The following is a 19692-nucleotide window of genomic DNA, read 5'->3' as shown; positions in this document are numbered from 1 at the left end:
AGTTAGAAGATCAAAAGCCCTTCTAAAATCAGGAAATCCACGAGAGCATTGGATTGAAAAAAAATCACTCTAACCAGTATTTGAATGTTAAATCCTAGATCCCTGTGTATAGATTTTAGGACTAAATACCTAATGCTACCCCTTCCCCAGGTATTACAACACTTCATCAATGATTTGCTGATCAACAACTTTTCAGGCAAGACTATCTGAAAAAAAAATTAACATTTTTTTAAAGTGGTTGGAAAACAAAAAAGAATTAATGGGCCCAATTTTAAAAACCCTTCCTAAATAAATATAAACAGAGTGCCCATACCTTTCACTCCTAGGGAAAAACCACATTCAATTATGAAACAATGTAACAGCACACTTAAAAATTAAACAATGGGCCCTGGCCGGTTGGCTCAGTGGTGGAACGTCTCAGCCTGGCGTGCAGAGGTCCCGGGGTTCGATTCCTGGCCAGGGCACACCCGGGAGGCGCCCATCTGCTTCTCTGCCCCTCCCCCTCTCCTTCCTCTCTGTTTCTCTCTTCCCCTCCCGCAGCCGAGGCTCCATTGGAGCAAGGATGGCCTGGGCGCTGGGGATGGCTCCTTGGCCTCTGCCCCAGGCACTGGGGTGGCTCTGGTCGCGACCGAGCGACACCCTGGAGGGGTGGAGCATCGCTCCTTGGTGGGCAGAGCTTTGCCCCTGGTGGGCGTGCCGGGTGGATCCCGGATCGGGCGCATGCAGGAATCTGTCTGACTGTCTCTCTCCGTATCCAGCTTCAGAAAAATAAAAAAAATATTAAAAAAAAAATTAAAGAATGTACTCATCTTCTTCTAATATCATCATTGTCATCATCGTCATTTAGTATTTGCCTTCAAAATCCATTTATTCAGCAACTGTTTATTGTATAATGAACAGTTAATAATGGTGTATAATCCAAGCTAATAATGTTGCTAGACTATACAAATTAACTTCTTTTTATGTGATAAGCAACAAAAGTCACTGGATCAATTGACATTATGATTTATCCAAGCAAACTTATAGTTTCAGGTTGTTTTTTTTTTGTTTTGTTTTTTTGTTTGTTTGTTTTTTGTATTTTTCTGAAGCTGGAAACGGGGAGAGACAGACAGACTCCCGCATGCGCCTGACCGGGATCCACCCGGCACGCCCACCAGGGGGCGACGCTCTGCCCACCAGGGGCGTCGCTCTGTTGTGACCAGAGCCACTCCAGCGCCTGGGGCAGAGGCCAAGGAGCCATCCCCAGCACCCGGGCCATCTTTGCTCCAATGGAGCCTTGGCTGCGGGAGGGGAAGAGAGAGACAGAGCGGAAGGAGAGGGAGAGGGGTGGAGAAGCAGATGGGCGCTTCTCCTGTGCGCCCTGGCCAGGAATCGAACCTGGGACTTCTGCACGCCAGGCTGATGCTCTACCACTGAGCCAACCGGCCAGGGCCAGTATAGTTTCAGGTTTTAAAACCTTGTCTTTTTTCTTACTGAAGTCTTCGGAGGTTAAGATGTGAGAATCTAGTCTGAGAATAACAGAGAACAATAGTAAACCCGCACAAACTACCAAACATGACAATCAAATTTGTCAAAGTTCCCTGCATATCTCCATGAACTAAAGCACATATCCATAAAAACCTAAGTAAATTTAAGTAATATTATTGTAACATCTGGTATATCTGGTGTCCTCAGAAGAATGGGGGTTGCAAATTAACTAATTTTTCAATGGCTAAATTTTATCTTTTGAGTATTAATATTTTTATTTAACCACTGGATTAAAATGTCTCTGCTTCAAATACTTTTTCTTTTTCTTTTTTTGTGTGTGACAGAGACAGAGAAAGTCAGAGGGAGGGACAGATAGAGACAGACAGGAAGGGAGAGAGATGAGAAGCATCAGTTCTTTGTTGCAGCACCTTAGTTGTTCACTGATTGCTTTCTCATATGTGCCTTGACTACAGCAGACTGAGTGACCCCTTGCTTAAGCCAGTGACCTTGGGCTCAAGCTGGTAAGCTTTGCTCAAACCAGATGAGCCTGCTCTCAAGCTGGCGACCTCAGGATCTCAAACCTGGGTCCTCCGCGTCCCAGTCCAGCACTCTATCCACTGCACCACTGCCTGGTCAGGCCAAATACATTTTCTAACTTCCTGCCTTTTAAATACAATATCCTGAACAAAATCTAAGAGTTGTTTGTTTATTTGTTTTGAGAACACAGACTGCTGTTATGACTAATAGTTATGGCTTCAGTGTTTATTAGTTTAATGAAGTCCTCAAAACCTAGAGTGTGGTGAGCTGATTATTTCTACACTGAAGAGCCACTGTGCTGATGCTTTTAGACTTTCATTTTGGCTTTTTATTAGGGTTTTCTGCTTGTTTCCTCCCTAATTCTCTTTTTTGTTATTCAATTGCCTGCTTTTGGCTATCCCATTCCTCCATTTTGATTAGCTCAGAAAACATACCCTTATGCTTGCATTGTAAAAACTAAATGCAAGCTTTGATGTAAGAAACACTTGAACTCCAACTCCAACCATGGCTCTGCCATTTACAAACCGTTACTTAACCTCTGTGTCTCAATTTCTTTATATGTAAAATGAGGATTAAATTATTAAGCGGGTTGCTAGAAGGATGAATGTTAATATTTCTGAAGTGCCTATTCCATATTTGTGTTTGAAAATTAGTACAAATATTGGTTTTAAATAAGAAAAGCGGCCCTGACCGGTTGGCTCAGCGGTAGAGCATTGGCCTGGCATGCGGGGGACCCGGGTTTGATTCCTGGCCAGGGCACATAGGAGAAGCGCCCATTTGCTTCTCCCTCCCCCTTCCTCTTTGTCTCTCTCTTCCCTTCCCGCAGCCAAGGCTCCATTGGAGCAAAGATGGCCCGGGCGCTGGGGATGGTTCCTTGGCCTCTGCCCCAGGCACTAGAGTGGCTCTGTTTGCGGCAGAGCAACACCCCGGAGGGGCAGAGCATTGCCCCCTGGTGGGCAGAGCATCGCCCCTGGTGGGCGTGCTGGGTGGATCCCGGTCGGGCGCATGCGGGAGTCTGTCTGACTGTCTTTCCCCATTTCCAGCTTCAGAAAAATACAAAAGAAAAAAAAAAAAGAAAAGAAAAGCATGAACTGAATGAGAATTTATATTAATAAAGTATATGGACTTTGCAATATTCTGTGTTATTTGATAGCCAAGGACTTTTTGCTGTTCATTTCTTATGTCTGGATAGTTCAGAATGTTAATAACTGGTCACTGGTTAAGTGACATGTAAGTAAATATGTAACTATTTTATACCACCAATTATAAACTGAAAATAATTTTATAATTAATACTATAATTATAAAATATAATTAATACTATAATTAATCCAAATTTTATATTTGTAAAAATATTTATTATAAATATGAAAACCATTTGTAACTTTTATTTTCTGACTATTTGTTACTCATAACAAGAGAAGTATGTGTTGTTTTTAAAGGGTAACTGGAATGCCAGCCTTTTTTTATGTAAATTATTCTTTCTAGAGGTAAAGGATTTCCTGGGCAAGAGGCTGAGGTTACATTTCATTTTGGAAACAGTCTGTTTCCTGGCTGGAAAAAGTTAAACATATTTTTTAAAGAAGCTTGAAAACTAAGAAACATTGAGTGTGCTATTGAAAAATTGTGGGTAGTGGTTTCTGTAGAAATTTCTGAAACAGTGAGAGTGTTATTCTTACATGGCCACAATATGAAAAACAAAAGGCTAATTAGACTTGATATGAAGCCAACCTTATAAAACCATTTGTTAGGGCTAAGCAATAATTTTTCTATTTTTCTCAACTAAAGTATACTTATATACTTTAAAATCAGCTAAAATATTAGTATTTAAAACAAAAACCTTTTCCCTTTAATATTTTAGAAATTGAATTTGCAATTTCATAACTTCTTTCAGTTTCTTTAGGAAATGGTTGTTTTGATATTTATAATATAATCAATAAATGTGTTTATAAAGTTATTTAGATGTAATATTTCATCATAATAGATCATTTTTTAGAGCAAGTCCAAATAGACGAATTGATACTTGTGTGTATACAACCTCTTAAGTAATAGTGCTAATTTAGATGCTTAGATTGCTTGGCATTATTTTTCCAGTTTTTAAAAAAAGGGGTATTTTATAAAACTAACACTACTAATAATGCAAGAAATATTTTCCACATCTTAATTTCTAATACTTTTGAAAGAATATTCTTGGCCCTGGCCGGTTGGCTCAGTGGTAGAGCGTAGGCCTGGCGTGCAGAGATCCCGGGTTTGATTCCTGGCCGGGGCGCACAGGAGAAGCGCCCATCTGCTTCTCCACCCCTCCCCCTCTCCTTCCTCTCTGTCTCTCTCTTCCCCTCCCGCAGCCGAGGCTCCATTGGAGCGGAGATGGCCCAGGCGCTGGGGATGGCTCCTTGGCCTCTGCCCCAGGCGCTGGAGTGGCTCTGGTCCCGATGAAGCGACGCCCGGGAGGGGCAGAGCACCGCCCCCTGGTGGGCAGAGCGTCACCCCTGGTGGGCGTGCCGGGTGGATCCCGGTCGGGCGCATGCGGGAATCTGTCTGTCTCTCCCGTTTCCAGCTTCAGAAAAATACAAAAAAAAAAAAAAAAAAAAGAAAGAATATTCTTTCTAGTGTTTTATACAGATATTTTCAAATACTATGGCTATATTGTTCCTTATGATTTCATAATTTAACATGTGTAAGCTGAACCCTCTTTGAAATGCTGATGTTTCTCCATTTATCTTAAATATTAGCTTTGGTTTCTGATATTCTGTAAATATCAATGTGGATTTTGGTGAGCCTTATAGAATTCCCATTAGTACTTTTTTAACTTTACTCCTTACCTAGGAATCTATTCAGGCAGTTATTTCTTTATCAACTTATAGTGAAATATGTGCCTATCAACATGACTTTACTTTAAAAGAATCACATACAAGCCTGACCAGGTGGTGGCGCAGTGGATAGAGTATCAGACTGGGATGCAGAGGACCCAGGTTCAAAACCCCGAGGTCACTGGCTTGAGCATGGGCTCATCCGGCTTGAGCATGGGATCACTGGCTTGAGTGTGGGATCATAGACATGACCCCATGGTCACTGGCTTGAGCCCAAAGGTCGCTGGCTTGAAACCCAAGGTCACTGGCTTGAACCAGGGGTCACTCGGTCTGCTAGAGCCCCCCAGTTAAGACACATATAAGAAAGCAATCAATGAACAACTAAGGTGTTGCAACAAAGAATTGATCCTTCTTATGTCTCTCTCTTTCTGTCTGTTTGTCCCTGTCTGTCCCTCTCTCTGACTCTCTCTGTCTTTATAAAAGAAAAAAGAAAAAAAGAGTTAATAGTAAAAATTGGATAGTTTATTCATAAATGAAGCTAATTAATCTTGTAACCAAGTAATTCCTTTAAAAGAAGTAATAAAAGGCTGTTATATAACCCTTTAAAAAAACTTAACTCATTCAGTAATTCAAAAACTCAGTTAATTGCAGGCAGGAGTAGTCAGTTATTGAATTCAAAGTCCATTCTTGGTCACATGATGTTCAACTTCATATCTCTTAGATATTTTTTTTGTTTTTATGATTTCCAGTTTTATAGAGAAACGACTGGCATATATCTCTATATAAGCTCAAGGCATACAGCATGATTGTTTGATTTACATATATTGCAATATATTCAGCTAACATCCATAACTGTTTGTACCTTTTTGACCACCTTCTTCCAAGTAAATCACTTTAAGAAATAATAAGCCTTTATTATTCTCTATTGTAAACACAAAAACTACAGAAATGATGTAAGCAGTCTATGTAGCATTAATGAAATATCTCACTCTTAGAGAAAGGATTCACTTTTCATTAATAATGTATCTACTTTTTGAAATAGAGTATGTCATCCATCTAAAAAGTTAATATAAATAAGCAAGCAATAACTAGAATCCTGGGAAAGTAAATGAAGCCTGGGTATGTTGTTGACCTAATTATTCAGAATCAAATTACCTAAATGAAGTCTTTGGTGAAGAGATGGAGATGGAGTAGAGTTGGAGAGCTGAGTGAGCATGGAGTGTTGTTGCATTGCTAATTCCTAGTGACGTTTTATAAAGACTTTCTTGTTTTGAGGTGTGTGTTGTTGTTTTTTTTAATTTCTGTAATGTTTTTAAGAGAAATGTAGAATAAGTCATGGTTTTGGACATTTTTACTGGAGTACTTGTCCCCATATGATTATATCTAAGACACAATCCTTTGAAAAATAATTAATAAAATAAATACAAAAAAGAGCAGCTCTTCCAGTCAACAACTCAATTGCTTTCTCTATCAGCCCACCAGGGAGCATGTCTGCTCAGGTTGAGTAACAGGCCACCATGAGGACTGTCCCTCAACCATTGCACAGGGCTTCCTAAACAGGGAAGGGGATAGGATTAAGTGAATCAAAGGTCTAACTCAGAGTTTATAAGCCTAGAACCTAAAATACTAAAGACCTACACAAATCCCTGATGTTTAACTTTTTTTATTCTACATATAAAAGGCTGTCGTATGAACAGCCTTTTATAAAATCTAGTGAATTTGTTCTTTCAGATGTAAGAAATTACACACTTTTATTATTACTTTTACATCAAATTAATTCAAGTTCTGAGCTCCCACCTTAAGCTGCAAGGTCAGATCTTTAATTTCAGAGGTTTTCAGTGTACTTCTCCCAAGGGTTCTAGAGGAATCCAGAGGCATCACATGAGCCAAGAAAGTAGGGAAGAGCCTCCACAGCTCCAGCCTGCGAGGGTCACTGTTGATATGCTTGCAGCCCAAGGGTTCACCCAAAGTCAGGTGGCTCCGCTCCCTTCCAGTGGTCATGAGCAAGGCCACAGGAGCCACCACTGTTGATGTTCAGGTCCCTGACAGCTACACACCACCCTGTCAGGGTTTCTGTCAGGGCCCTACTTGGAGTGGAGGCATGTCCTGTCCTGTCCTTCACACACCCCACCATACCGGGCCCTCCTCAGGCCAGTCTGCTCCACCCGAGGGGACTAAGAGATATAAACCCCCAGCTCTGGTTTCCATCCCTCCTCGCCCCCGCCCCCAACCAGGAAGATTCCTTTTCATCTTTAGGTGTCCTAAAAACCAGAAAAGTTAGGATTCTTTCTGAAGGATAGGAGAGTTGTGGTGCAGGGAACCAAGAGAGAGTTGATGTAGAAACAGGTAACACGTTAAGAAGTCAGACTGAGAAATGTGGCACGGATCTGTCTTTCCTAGAACGAGGAGGGGTAACTGCTTTCTCTCCATCCTAACTGGTCCAGAGTAGCCAGTAAACCACAAAAATACAAAGCAGTGTTTTTCTTCATAATGCTCTGTTACCCCTATATATGTAATCACCATGACCAGGCAATGGCTGCATTCCCTGGGTTTGTGCAGAATCCTGCCCCCTGCAGAGCAGTGTCCAAGCTTTGGGGGTGCAGCAGGAGCAAGGTGTACATCATGTTTGCACTCACAGAGATTACAATGTAATGGGAATGTCAGGCTGTAAAGAAGAAAACATCATGGCAAATGGTGATAGGTGCTCTGCCTTGGCTAGACCGGTGGAGAAAACCAATCTGGCCAGTAATTGAAGAATGCCTCTGAAGGGGTATGTTTAAGTAGCAGCATGAAGACTGAGAAGGAGGTAGCACTGGAAATAACTTTCCAGGGAGTGGGCTCTCAGTGGCAGCATGCCCTGAAGGGGGAAGGAGCCTGGCCATGCAGAGGGAGGGAAGCAGGCCAGTGCAGGTGGAGCCCAACGAGTAACAGGAAGAAAAGCATACCACGAGGCCAGGAAGGTAGGCTAGAGCCCTCAAGATGTTGGAGACTGTGGTGAGGAAGCTGGGTTTCCTTCAGGCTCCTGGAAGGTTTGAAGTAAGGGAATTGTGGAATTTGATCTAAATTTTAAAGATCACTCTGTCTGCTGAGTGAAGAATGGGTTAGAGGCGAAGGCGTGCTCAGGTTCATACCTGTTAGCATATCTGTCACATGTGGAGAGCTCAGTAGATCAGCTGGTCCTCTCCTGTCACTTGCTCCTGATTCCAGTCCGCTTGCCTCCTCCCAACCCAAGGTGGTAATGGTCTCCGTGGGAAGACAAGGAAAGGAGCTAGTTCTGGGTTGATGGGAAAACATCACCTCTGCATCATTGTACTGACCTGCCTCTCCCCTTGGTGCTGCTTGGTGCTGACAGTGGGTCAGACAGTGTTGTTTTTGACATAGGAGCCGAGTTAGGAACAAACTGGCATTTGCCAGCCCTTTTTAGATATTCAGGCTGGATCCAGTTTCTGATATTTATGGAATTATTTTTGAAAAAAAAGAAAATAATTGTTGTCTTTCTTATTAAATCCAATCAATGAATATCTACTTAACGTTTATTATACTGAATTACTGTGTGAGCACTTTCAGGTTACCATGAAAGTAATGATTTTATTCTTTGACCAAATCCTCCTTATGCTAACTACAATTCCAAATATGAAATATGCATTTATTTTACAAATGTGTATGAAATGTGTGTTAAATGAACTCCCCATGACAACCTTAAGATGCAGGAACTGTTACTATATGCACTTTGCAAAAAAAGAAACTAAGGCACAGAGAGGCTAAATAAATAACCAGGATTCAAACCATACCTACCCTCTGTCTTCAAAATCTGTTCTCCTAACTTCTGTACTTTGTTACCTCTCCATTTTAAAAAATCTTTTAATGAGAAGAATGGACTCATTCTATCAGTTTTGTGTGTGTGTGTGTGTTTTTTTTAACTGTAAATTCTAAATTCACTCACTTGGCCTACATAGAGGAATTCTATAGCATTCCCACATGGCATAGACCTGAATATCAAATGCTGATGGTGACTTTTGTTTGTTTCACAGGATTATTGGGACTTTGCAGAACTCCCCTGAATTTTCAGAAGCCTTTCATTGCCCTAAGAATTCATACATGAATCCAGAAAAAAAATGCCGGGTTTGGTGATCTTCAGAAGAAGCGGAACAGCACTGGGCTAGACTTGTCAACACCACAGAAATCAAGAACTCTCTCAAAAAGAATGAGCCCCAGAAGTCACTGTTCTAACATGGGGACAGTTAACAGAGACGAGAGCATTTTAATAAAAATAAAGTTAGGTTATTCTGAAGGGTGTGGAGGGAGGAGGCCATCTAATGTTTATCAAATTAATCACTTCTCACTTATGTGTAAATAATGCTTATTCTCTAAAGATAGTATTACCATTCATTCTGTTTCCCATATGCTCTGTCAGTTTGATGTGGTCTCTTGAAAACAGTGTGAACCATTATGTAGAGCAGGACCTCTAGTCAGAGGTAGAAAGAAGGGGAAGAAGTACATGGTTGGCATCAAGAGCACATTAGTGACCTGAAAGTTAAAAAACATATTTTTGTTTTGTTTGCAACATTTATGCTTCTTCAAATCTCTCCCAAAATCTTCTTATACTTATTGGGGCCTTGGGACATACATAGTTTTAAACTAACTTTTCCAGTCATCAGTTATCCATTCTGAGAACATTTATGTTAAGCATTAGGGCTAAAATGAACATCTGAAACTGTTTTGTCATACTTGTTTTCAGACTTGAGGCTCCCTGCAATTTTCCAAGCTATTTCTTGTTCTCTCTCTCTCTCTCTCTCTCTCTCTCTCTCTCTCTCTCACACACACACACACACACACAACTTGGTCTTTTTAGAGATTTGTAGTAATGTATAAATAATAATTTTATATTATTAACAACATTTATGACTAAGTAATTGTTATTATAGGGAACCATTGAATATTGAGGTTTCAGACTGAGATAAATAGTTATGAACGAAGATCTGTAAAGTGCTGTACAGATGAACATTTGAGACTTTTTAAACTTATAAATCATATTGATGAAAAGCTTTAAGTACCAACTTTGGCTTAAAAAAGTTGCCATGGGACAGTTGTCTGAAGATATGTAAGACTTGTGGTTTACAAACAGGATTTTCAAATTTAAACCTGTCCCTATGGTGGCTATGTAGCTCTGCATCTCCTTGTCTTTTCAGATTTGTTATCTGATGGAAATATTTTGATAATAAATTGAAATTGTGAGCCCACTACTCACAAAGGTGGTTGTACAGGTCACCTCACTTTGGAAAGTAAGTTTTGGATAGAGAGATTTCTACGCCTCCACCTCCAACAGACCTGCTTCTAAAATTCTAACCTGCAGAGTTCTGGGAGGACTGTTCAGTCCCTAATAAGAGCTCATCTTTTGAGGCTTTTATGTTCTTCTCTTTTCCTATCTTGTTAACTACTCTACTTCATTTCCTACTTGATTAATATTTTACAAAAGAGGTGGACTTCCAAAATCTTTATTTTTCCTAACAAAACAAGAAAGTGAGGATTTTGTGATATTCCTGCTTTGTAGATTTTCCTACTTCTTGAAAAATGCTCACTTACCTTTTTTAAAAAGATGTTATTAAAATACACCATATATACAAATATTTCATAAATCATAAGTGTGCAGGTTCAGTGAACTTTCTCCAGCAAACAGAGCCCTGTAACCAGCTCCTACAAAAGTGAAGCATTGCTGGCCCCCAGGAAGCCCTTCTCCCAACCTTGGCTCCATTCCTCCAGGGACAGCCGCTGCCCTGACTTCCAGCACCCACGGCAGGTTAGCATGCTCTGCTTTTATGGCAGTAGGGTCAGCCAGCATATATTCTTTTGTGTCTGGCTTCTCTCCCTCAGCATTCCATTTGTGAGATTCATCTATATTTTTGTACTTGTATGTGGATCTTTCATTCTCATTGCTGAATGATACTCTGTTATTATACTACAATTCAATAATGCCGTTGTTGATAGGCACTTCAGACATTTCCAGTTTGGGACAGTTATGAACTCCCTTGAGATTTTAATGGACTCATATTCACAAGTTCTTCCTAAAGTTATTATGAATATTATACATATAGTTTCAAATTAACCATGGATGTCCTTATTCTTTTCTCTTTTATAACTACCACCATTATCGTGGATAATTAAAATACACTTATGTGGATTTATTATTATTATTAAGAGGCAGGGAAGCAGACAGACATACTTCTGCATGCACCCCGACCAGGATCCACCTGGCAAGCCTCCTTCGGGTGATGCTTTGCTTATCTGGGGCCACTGTTCCATTCATTGCTCAGCAACTGAGCTATTTTGGTGCCTGAGGCAAGGTCATGGTGCCCTCCTCAGCACCCGGGGCCAACTTGCTCGAACCATTCAAGCCATGACTGCATGGCATCATGTCTGCAGGAGGGGAAGAGAGAGTGAGAAAAGGGAGGGTTGGAGAAGCAGATGGGCACTTCTCCTGTGTGCCCTGACTGGGAATCAAACCTGGGACTTCCACACACCAGGCTGAAGCTCTACTGCCGAGCCAACCAGCCAGGGCTGAATATTTTTTAAACTGAAAACATTTCTAAATAATATTAGCAGTTGAAGCAATAGGAGAATAGAGCTCTGAAGAGCAGCAAAAGAACCAGAAATGAAGTGCAACTAGTACAAATAATAAAAAGACACTAGATTTAACATGCTAGCTCTTTAAAACACAAGCCTTTTATGCATAAGGAGAAATTCTGGTAACATTTTCTAGGGGGGTGGGGGGGGGAACAAAAACTCCAGTGCCTAGATCTCCTATCTTTAAAAATATCAGATTCGGCCTGACCTGTGGTGGTGCAGTGGATAAAGCGTCGACCTGGAAATGCTGAGGTCGCCGGTTCGAAACCCTGGGCTTGCCTGGTCAAGGCACATATGGGAGTTGATGCTTCCAGCTCCTCCCCTCTGTCTTTCTCTCTCTTTGTCTCTCTCTCCTCTCTAAAATGAATAAATAAATAAAAATTAAAATAAAAAAAAATATCAGATTCTCTGAGGCTAAGGGACAGACTAAAGTCAGAAGACCAGTCCCTCACACATAAGGACATCATTAATTTTTCATGGCACTGTTGTTGAATTATATAAAGATTTATGGTTTCTCTCAGTCTTTTGGAGTTGTTCCATCAGATAAGGCTCATCTGTAATCTCACACATAAATTCAGTGTCACCATGGCTGACACCTAGTCAAAGAGGGAGTCTAAAAGCTGAGACAGTAAGGGTTGGGGGCCTATGTAATTCAGGGATGAGGATAGGATGTTATCGGGAGCACCAGTGGTAAGGAGTCTGCCTGCATGCTGCAATGCCCGTGTGGATTCTAGGTGCTAAGTGGAAAGAATGTTGCCCTGGAAGAAGATTTCTTTCTTGTTCTAGTTCTATTCTGCCACAATGACAGGGTGACCATGAGCATTAGATTTGTTTTCTTGGGATTCTGACTTTCCTACCTGAAATAAAAGAGAATTAGATTCTATCAGTCATTCTCAGCAAGAGAAGGGGGAGGTTCCAATGCTGCCTTACTTGTAATCTGTCCCCTCGCTGAGAACTATTGGTTAAGATAATTTTAAAACTCCTATGTAAATGCCTGAGTCTAATTAGACCACATCATGGGTTCTGTGCAGTTCTTACAGTTTTCTCAAAAGCTTTAATTGTTCCTGTTGTCACTGTTGGAGTTCTCAAAGTAGAGCATGATTTAGAAAGAAGACACCACCTGTCAAAGATGGAAAATCAGAAAGTTTTATCAGGCCAATCTCAAAAATAGAAAACTAAAAACAAACATTTTTCATACTACTGTTTCTATGCCTAGTTATCCCTGTTCTGACCTCATTCAGTCCCCGTGTAAACCTCCCTAGCATTTATGTCTTAAAAACTATTAAGGCCAAACAGAGCTTCTATCTATGTTATTTTATACTTCCTGCCTGCTTGTAAAGCCAGTAGCCACAGCCACCATCACAACTGCCTGGCCTGTGCAGGTTCGCATTGGATTCGGACAGTCAGTAAAGAAACAATGGAGCCAAGAACTGGTGGGCCATTAGCTTTAATCCTAGCTTGCACCCAGCAAGCAAATAAAAACACACACTGGGCTCCAAAACCCACTCATTCAGTGCTCACAAAGCTACTGACTTATCTGAGTTTCCTGGAATCTAAGGTTTCTAGCTCACCAAACTTATTCACCTCTGTTTCCCATCTCCTTCTCTATAAACTCTGCACAAACTGGCTTTTCCTTCAGCACTCCACCAGCTTGGCTGCTTCTCCTCTCCTCCACATGGCCTTTCTCTGCTTTCCTCTCTAATGCTAATCTCAGGAACCGAGAGAGAGCAAGCTCCCGGTCTGCCCCCATTTTATAGTGTAGAAATCAAAACCTTTAATCCAATATACAAATAAGGAAGTCTCTGGTACAAAGTCACTTATCTGAGGCATAATGGGATTCCTCATGAGAGTGCACCACCCTACATCATGCAATCAGTCAAGGGTGTGGGGAAAAGCTTAGTCTTAAAGCTAAATCTTGGCTATAACAACCCAGCCTGCTTACAGCCTGTCCTCCACACCCAATACAAACTATAAGTGAGCAAACATATATATCATATTTAAAAACTTATTTGACCAACACTGCTTCAGTTTTTAAATTAAATATTAACTATTTTACCAATATTTTCTTGTTTACTAACCCATTCTTCCTAAGATACCATAGTTTTCTGATGTAATTTCTTTTCAATGAAAAGGTGGTCAAATGCTGTAAGGAGTAACAGGCATCATCAGATAACTTAAGCAGAAACTGAAAGTGTTGTGCATCCTCCCTGAGCTGAGGAACTTGACTTTTGGTTGACCAGGTGAAGAGAGGGGACTGGTGTCAAAGTGATACATGTTTATTGCACTTCTAATCTTTAACAATGTTGTCTTAATTTCAACACCTTTGTATTTTGCATTTTCTCTAAAACATTGAGAAACACTACTGCTATTTTCACCTTCATAGCCAAACTACTGAGTTTCTATTTTGTTGTTTGACAAAGCAGACCCTCCAGGTTGTATAAAGGAAGCCTGGCAGAAAGATGAGCATTGGCTCGCAGGAAATGATGGACTCTCAGCTTGGGCAGTGTAGAAAGACTGTAAAGTCTAGCCCAGGGGTCCCCAAACTATAGCCTGCGGGGTGCATGTGGCCCCCTGAGGCCATTTCCAGCCCCCGCCGCACTTCCGGAAGGGGCATCTTTTTCATTGGTGGTCAGTGAGAGGAGCATGGCATTGCTCATGTACAGTACTACTTCCGGTGTCGCGGGACGCACGCGTCACAGCTCCAGAAGTGCGTCATATCACTTGTTATGGCTAGCAGTGACAAATATGGAACTGGACATTGACCATCTCATTAGCCAAAAGCAGGCCCATAGTTCCCATTGAAATACTGGGTCAGTTTGTTGATTTAAATTTACTTGTTATTTATTTTAAATATTGTATTTGTTCCCGTTTTGTTTTTTTACTTTAAAATAAGATATGTGCAGTGTGCATAGGGATCTGTTCATAGTTTTTTTTTTATAGTCTGGCCCTCCAATGGTCTGAGGGACAGTGAACTGACCCCCTGTGTAAAAAGTTTGGGGATCCCTGGTCTAGCCATTGTGACTAATTTTTACATTTCCGGGGTTTCTTTCTACCCAGAAACTAACAACTTTTTCAAGTATCAGCCATATTAACATTTGATTCCACTTCTTTAAATGCGCATTGTGTAGTCTCTAATCTGATCATCTCAAATTTTAATACATCCTAAAAGTCTACTCTATATCCAGGAAGATAAAAATGGGCTCAGATGCCTGGATTATTATTACCTTGGTATAAATCTCTCAACTACATGCTATCAATGCCCAGTGCCCTGAAATAGAGCATCAAATATGTAATGCTGCCTGACCTGTGGTGGCGCAGTGGGATAAAGCGTCGACCTGGAACACTGAGGTTGCCGGTTTGAAACCTTGGGCTTGCCTGGTCAAGGCACATATGAGAGTTGATGCTTTCTGTTCCTCCCTCTTCTCTCTCTCTCTCTCTCTCTCTCTCTCTCCCTCTCTCTCTCTCTCCCCCCTCTCTCAATCAATAAATAAAATATTTTAAAAAATATGTAATGCTAAAATGTTTATTGCAGCTTTATACTACCAAAGAAATGGGGAGACAAAGCTAAATAGCTGAAAACATTTGTATTCAAAGAAAATATGAAAAGAATGCAATGCTGGATATGCATTATGATTTCAATTATGTTAAAATATTGTTACACAGAAAAAGAGTTAGAAGAATATGGCCAAAAATCAATAGGGAATATCTCTGAGTGGTGGGACCACAGGTGATTCTTATTTCCGTTTTTCCCTGCATTTTAAATATTTTTATAAGCTGAAATGTTACATTTAAAAATGTTATTTAGAAAAAAGAAGGAATTAAGGGAGAAAAGATAGAAAGAAAGAGAATGGGACACAGGTGTGGGATGGGCAGTGGTTAAATTGACCAAAACCTTGAAACATAATTTCTTTGAAGAGGTGTTCATTTATTTAAGAAGCTGTTCAGTTTGGCACCCTAAGAAATGCAGTCAGTGGAGTCTGGCCAGCAGCCGTCTTCCCCCAACACTGACAGGCCAGAACGGAGTTTTATGAGGTGGCTTTGACACGTGCTGCTTAACATCAAGCAGGGGAATTTGGTGGACCTTCTGCTGATCATGCTTGAAGTGGGTCTGTGAGAACAAAGCATGCACTCTAGGGGTTTCTTTTATTTGTCTGTTTTTTTATTTTTTGTTTTTTTCCTGAAAATGCAAAAGGGTAACTGATCTAATAACCACACTCTTCCAGTGGGTCTCCCTCCATACAAAACTCTAGCTTTGCCAAACCCTCACTTAAGTTAGGGGCACAGCCTAGAACTGTGAAACAGAAGCTAGTAAATTATATGGTGATCAGACCTAAATGTTCCACCTGGTAAGCACCTTGATTGACCTGGAGTCAGATGCTAAAATTTGGATGTTGAGCAGGAGGCAGCAGGCTACAGTTAATCTCTAAGCAACTCACTGCTTATATGTGCTTTTATCTGACTTTGATTGCAAATGTGACCATCAAACTTATTAGCTGGAACTGTGGATTTTGTTGTGCCACACTATCAAATACAGATGTCTTTGAGTAACTGAGATGTCCTTCCATGTGTTGATTTTACTGTTGTAGACTGGCTTTCTCCAAAAGAAAGCGATGATGGTCAACCATACCCAGGCTCAAAGATTTTCTGTGTCCTTCCCAAGGGAAAGACAGGCTTTAAATTCAGTCTGCTAAAATCTAGAGAAAACCCCATTGCCCCATTTAGGAAACAGCCTACCCCTGTGGGTAGGGCACAAGGAAGGGGGAGGTTGTAGCCATTGTGATCATTGATCCATGCCAGAGGCAGAGAAGGGTAGTTTTCCAAAAGAAGAAAAACGCCATTCCTGGAAGAGGGGGAGAAACATGTCTACACACAGGTAATACTAAACACTTCTTGAATGTTTCGCAAAACAACGCAGTTTGAATTGCATTATGCATATTAAATTTTTAATGTGTCAACTTTCATTTTGTGTGAGTAAAATTAAGACATTAAGCATTTTAGTTAGTTAAAATAATAAAAGAGGGTGGAAAGAAAAAGAAAGAATGCTTTTTTTTGTTGTGAGTGAGGCACATAGTATAGGTTGTTTCTACTAACTTTCCTTTTAACATATCCTGGAAATGAATGTTATAGTACCCTTGATTTTACAGATGGTGAATTTGCATTTTGTAGAAGTTAACTGCTTTTTCCAAATTCACACAGTGACAACAAGGCCAGGGACCAAATCAAAGTATATTGAATTCCAAAATCTACTTAAATTTACCATAAAAGCTCTCTACATAAAATGTACTTTATTTTATTTTATTTTTTTATAATTTTATTTTTTTAATGGGGTGACATCAATAAATCAGGATACATATATTCAAAGATCAACAAGTCCAGGTTATCTTGTCTTTCAATTATGTTGCATACCCATCACCCAAAGTCAGATTGTCCTCTGTCATCTTCTATCTAGTTTTCTTTGTGCCCCTCCCCCTCCCCCTTTCCCTCTCCCTTTCCCCCCTCCCCCCTGTAACCACCACACTCTTATCAATGTCTCTTAGTTTCACTTTTATGTCCCACCTACGTATGGAATAATGCAGTTCCTGTTTTTTTCTGATTTACTTATTTCACTTCGTATAATGTTATCAAGATCCCACCATTTTGCTGTAAATGATCTTTAAATCAATCATTTGTAGGTAATCATCCTCAAAACATATATCCTTTAGAAAAAAATGAATGGAAAACAATATAGTTTTTATTTTTTTTAATTTAGCAAATTAAATTTAACAGGGTGACATTGAAAATAAGGGTATATAGGTTTCAGTAAACATTTCTATAGCATTTGAACTGTTAATTATGTTGTATGCCCATCACCCAAAGCCAAATTATTTTGTCACCTTATATTTGTCCCTCTTCATACCCTTACTCTCCCCCCTCTCCAAACCCCCTCCCCCACACCCCCTTCCCACTGGTAACAATTTTACTTTTATCTATGTCCATAAGTCTCAGTTTTATAGCCCACCTATGTGTGAAATCATACAGTTCTTAGCTTTTTCTGAGTGCCATTTATGACAGTGTGGATGGTCCCTGAGAACATTATACTGAATGAAATAAATAAGTAAAAATATATTTTTTAATTACTTTTATTACTTTACATAAACCTTTGTTATTTTTAAAAGAACATTGTTTTAAACAATTGTATTAGTAAACATCTATATCCAAGGTACCATATTAAAAGTAAAAGTAAAAATAGCTAAAAAGAAAAGATAAATAAGATAAAGTAATATTCTTTGGCTCAGCACTACACCTGTCTACTGCATCCGTTCACTTTTTCACTGAAACATTGGACATCTTTTATGCATGATGTACTGTATTACATGTCAAAGGGCCTATTATAAAATTATCTTCTACTAGACTCACTAGAAGATTAAAAAAATGAAAAGCTCTGGCATTTTAAATATAAACACATAAATGTAGCTGAATGTGTCATGTTCCAAGACAGAAGAAAAAATATTGAAAATTTACAGAAATTTTGTTTCCTAAGCATGCCAAAACATTCTGGAGGTAGTAACACTTAAATGTTGCATTTGACAATATGGATTGGATTTGATAATTGGAGAAGGGAGCAAGAAAATATTTTGGCCAAGTATATCTCATATTCAAAATTAGATAATAGAGGAAGAACTCCAGGATCCATGTAGCAATGTCAGCTCTGGAAACCTGGCCAAGGAATTACAGAGACTGCTTACACACACTTGGCTCTCTGACATGTCTTGTCCAAGAAAAATGTTCATTATTTATTTAAGTACAGGATGTCCGTAAAGTCATGGTGCACTTTTGACCGGTCACAGGAAAGCAACAAAAGACAATAGACATGTGAAATCTGCACCAAATAAAAGAAAAACTCTCCCAGTTTTATACCTATTCAGTGCAGTTCGATGTGGGCTCATGCACAGATTTTTTAGGGCTCCTTAGGTAGCTACCCCATATAACCTCTACAGACTCGTCACTGACTGATGGCCTACCAGAACGGGGTTTCTACACCAAACTTCTGGTTTCCTTCAACTGCTTATCCCACCGAGTAATGTTATTCCTATGTGGTGGCACTTCGTTATAAATGCGCCGATATTCACATTGCGCTTTGGTCACGGATTCGAATTTAGAAAGCCACAGAACACACTGAACTTTTTTCTGTACCATCCACATCTTGACTGGCATGGCCATGGGATGCTCTGCTGTATACACGGTGTTATGTCATCATCTGTGCATGCGCACATGCTGCCACATAATCCTACAGAAACTGGGAGGGTTTTCCTTTTATTTGGTGCAGATTTCACATTTCTATTGTTTTTGTTGCTTTCCTGTGACCGGTCAAAAGTGCACTATGACTTTACAAACACACTGTATTTTATTCTATTCTGAAAGTTTATTCATTATCATTCTACTTAAAAAAAAGTTCTTGTATTTACTAAAAGTTGTGTTATGAGGATAGCTTTCATCTTATTCCTGGAAATTTAGAATTCCACTTTTTTTCTAGTCCTATCGCTAAGTCACTGTACAGAGCAAATAACTCATTTTCTGCATTTCCATTATCTCAGAAATGAAATCAGAGTTAGGATCAAGGCCTCTTCAAAATCAGAAGGCAGGCAGATGGAATGTTTTGCAAATCAAATTCCTCAGAGATAGCAAAAGCTACCTTCGTGCAGAGGAATGAGAACACAGTGTCACGAAAACATTTGAATTCAGAGAGAGCCAAAGAGCCAAATAGAATAGGGGATACCCAAGGTCAAAGCCTGGCTACATGGCAAGCATTTGGCTCATCAAAGCCTCAATTTTCTCTTCTTTGCAATGGTCATAATCACATACACCTCTCTAGGAAGGATGCTGTTTTAGTTGCCAAAAAAATTGTGTTTTCAATTGCATTGAAATTGAATACTTGATCATTACCTCTGACTTTTCATTGACACTAATTAGGCCTGTGGGTCTTTAAAAACAAGGGGTTTTGGCTAAAAGACTAGGATATTTTTCTTTGACCATATTGTCTTTTATGTTGTTCTAGATGAGTCACTTACTTGATCCTTTTAAATTGTTTTTCTCACTAGATATTCTTGGGGGGGGGGCACAAAACATGCAATCCTTTAAATAGCAGAGGATTTCTTCAAAAGTAAAAAGAAGAAAAGCTAGAACACAAAACAAAACTGAAGTTTTGAAGGAGATGATAGTTTGGGGGAAAATAGTTTATGCCAGTATGTTGGACAGATAAAATATATTATGCTCACTTT

General features: G+C 39.8%; 1 protein-coding gene across 4 annotated transcripts in view; it reads left to right on the top strand.

Annotated features, from left to right (window-relative positions):
• Positions 1-9870, top strand: part of MME (membrane metalloendopeptidase) — a 138897-nt gene extending 129027 nt beyond the window's left edge. For all 4 annotated transcript variants that reach the window (XM_066259055.1, XM_066259054.1, XM_066259056.1 and 1 more), the window contains exon 23: positions 8845-9870. In XM_066259055.1, coding sequence (XP_066115152.1) covers positions 8845-8944 — 100 coding nt within the window. In that variant the 3' untranslated portion in view covers positions 8945-9870. The remainder of the gene's footprint in view (positions 1-8844) is intronic.
• The last annotated feature ends 9822 nt before the right edge of the window (positions 9871-19692 follow it).

This window comes from Saccopteryx bilineata, chromosome 2 (genome assembly GCF_036850765.1).
Source record: "Saccopteryx bilineata isolate mSacBil1 chromosome 2, mSacBil1_pri_phased_curated, whole genome shotgun sequence".
Taxonomy (NCBI): Eukaryota; Metazoa; Chordata; class Mammalia; order Chiroptera; family Emballonuridae; genus Saccopteryx; species Saccopteryx bilineata.
The sequence above is the reverse complement of the archived record's forward strand: the minus strand, read 5'-3'. Positions and strand labels throughout refer to the sequence as shown.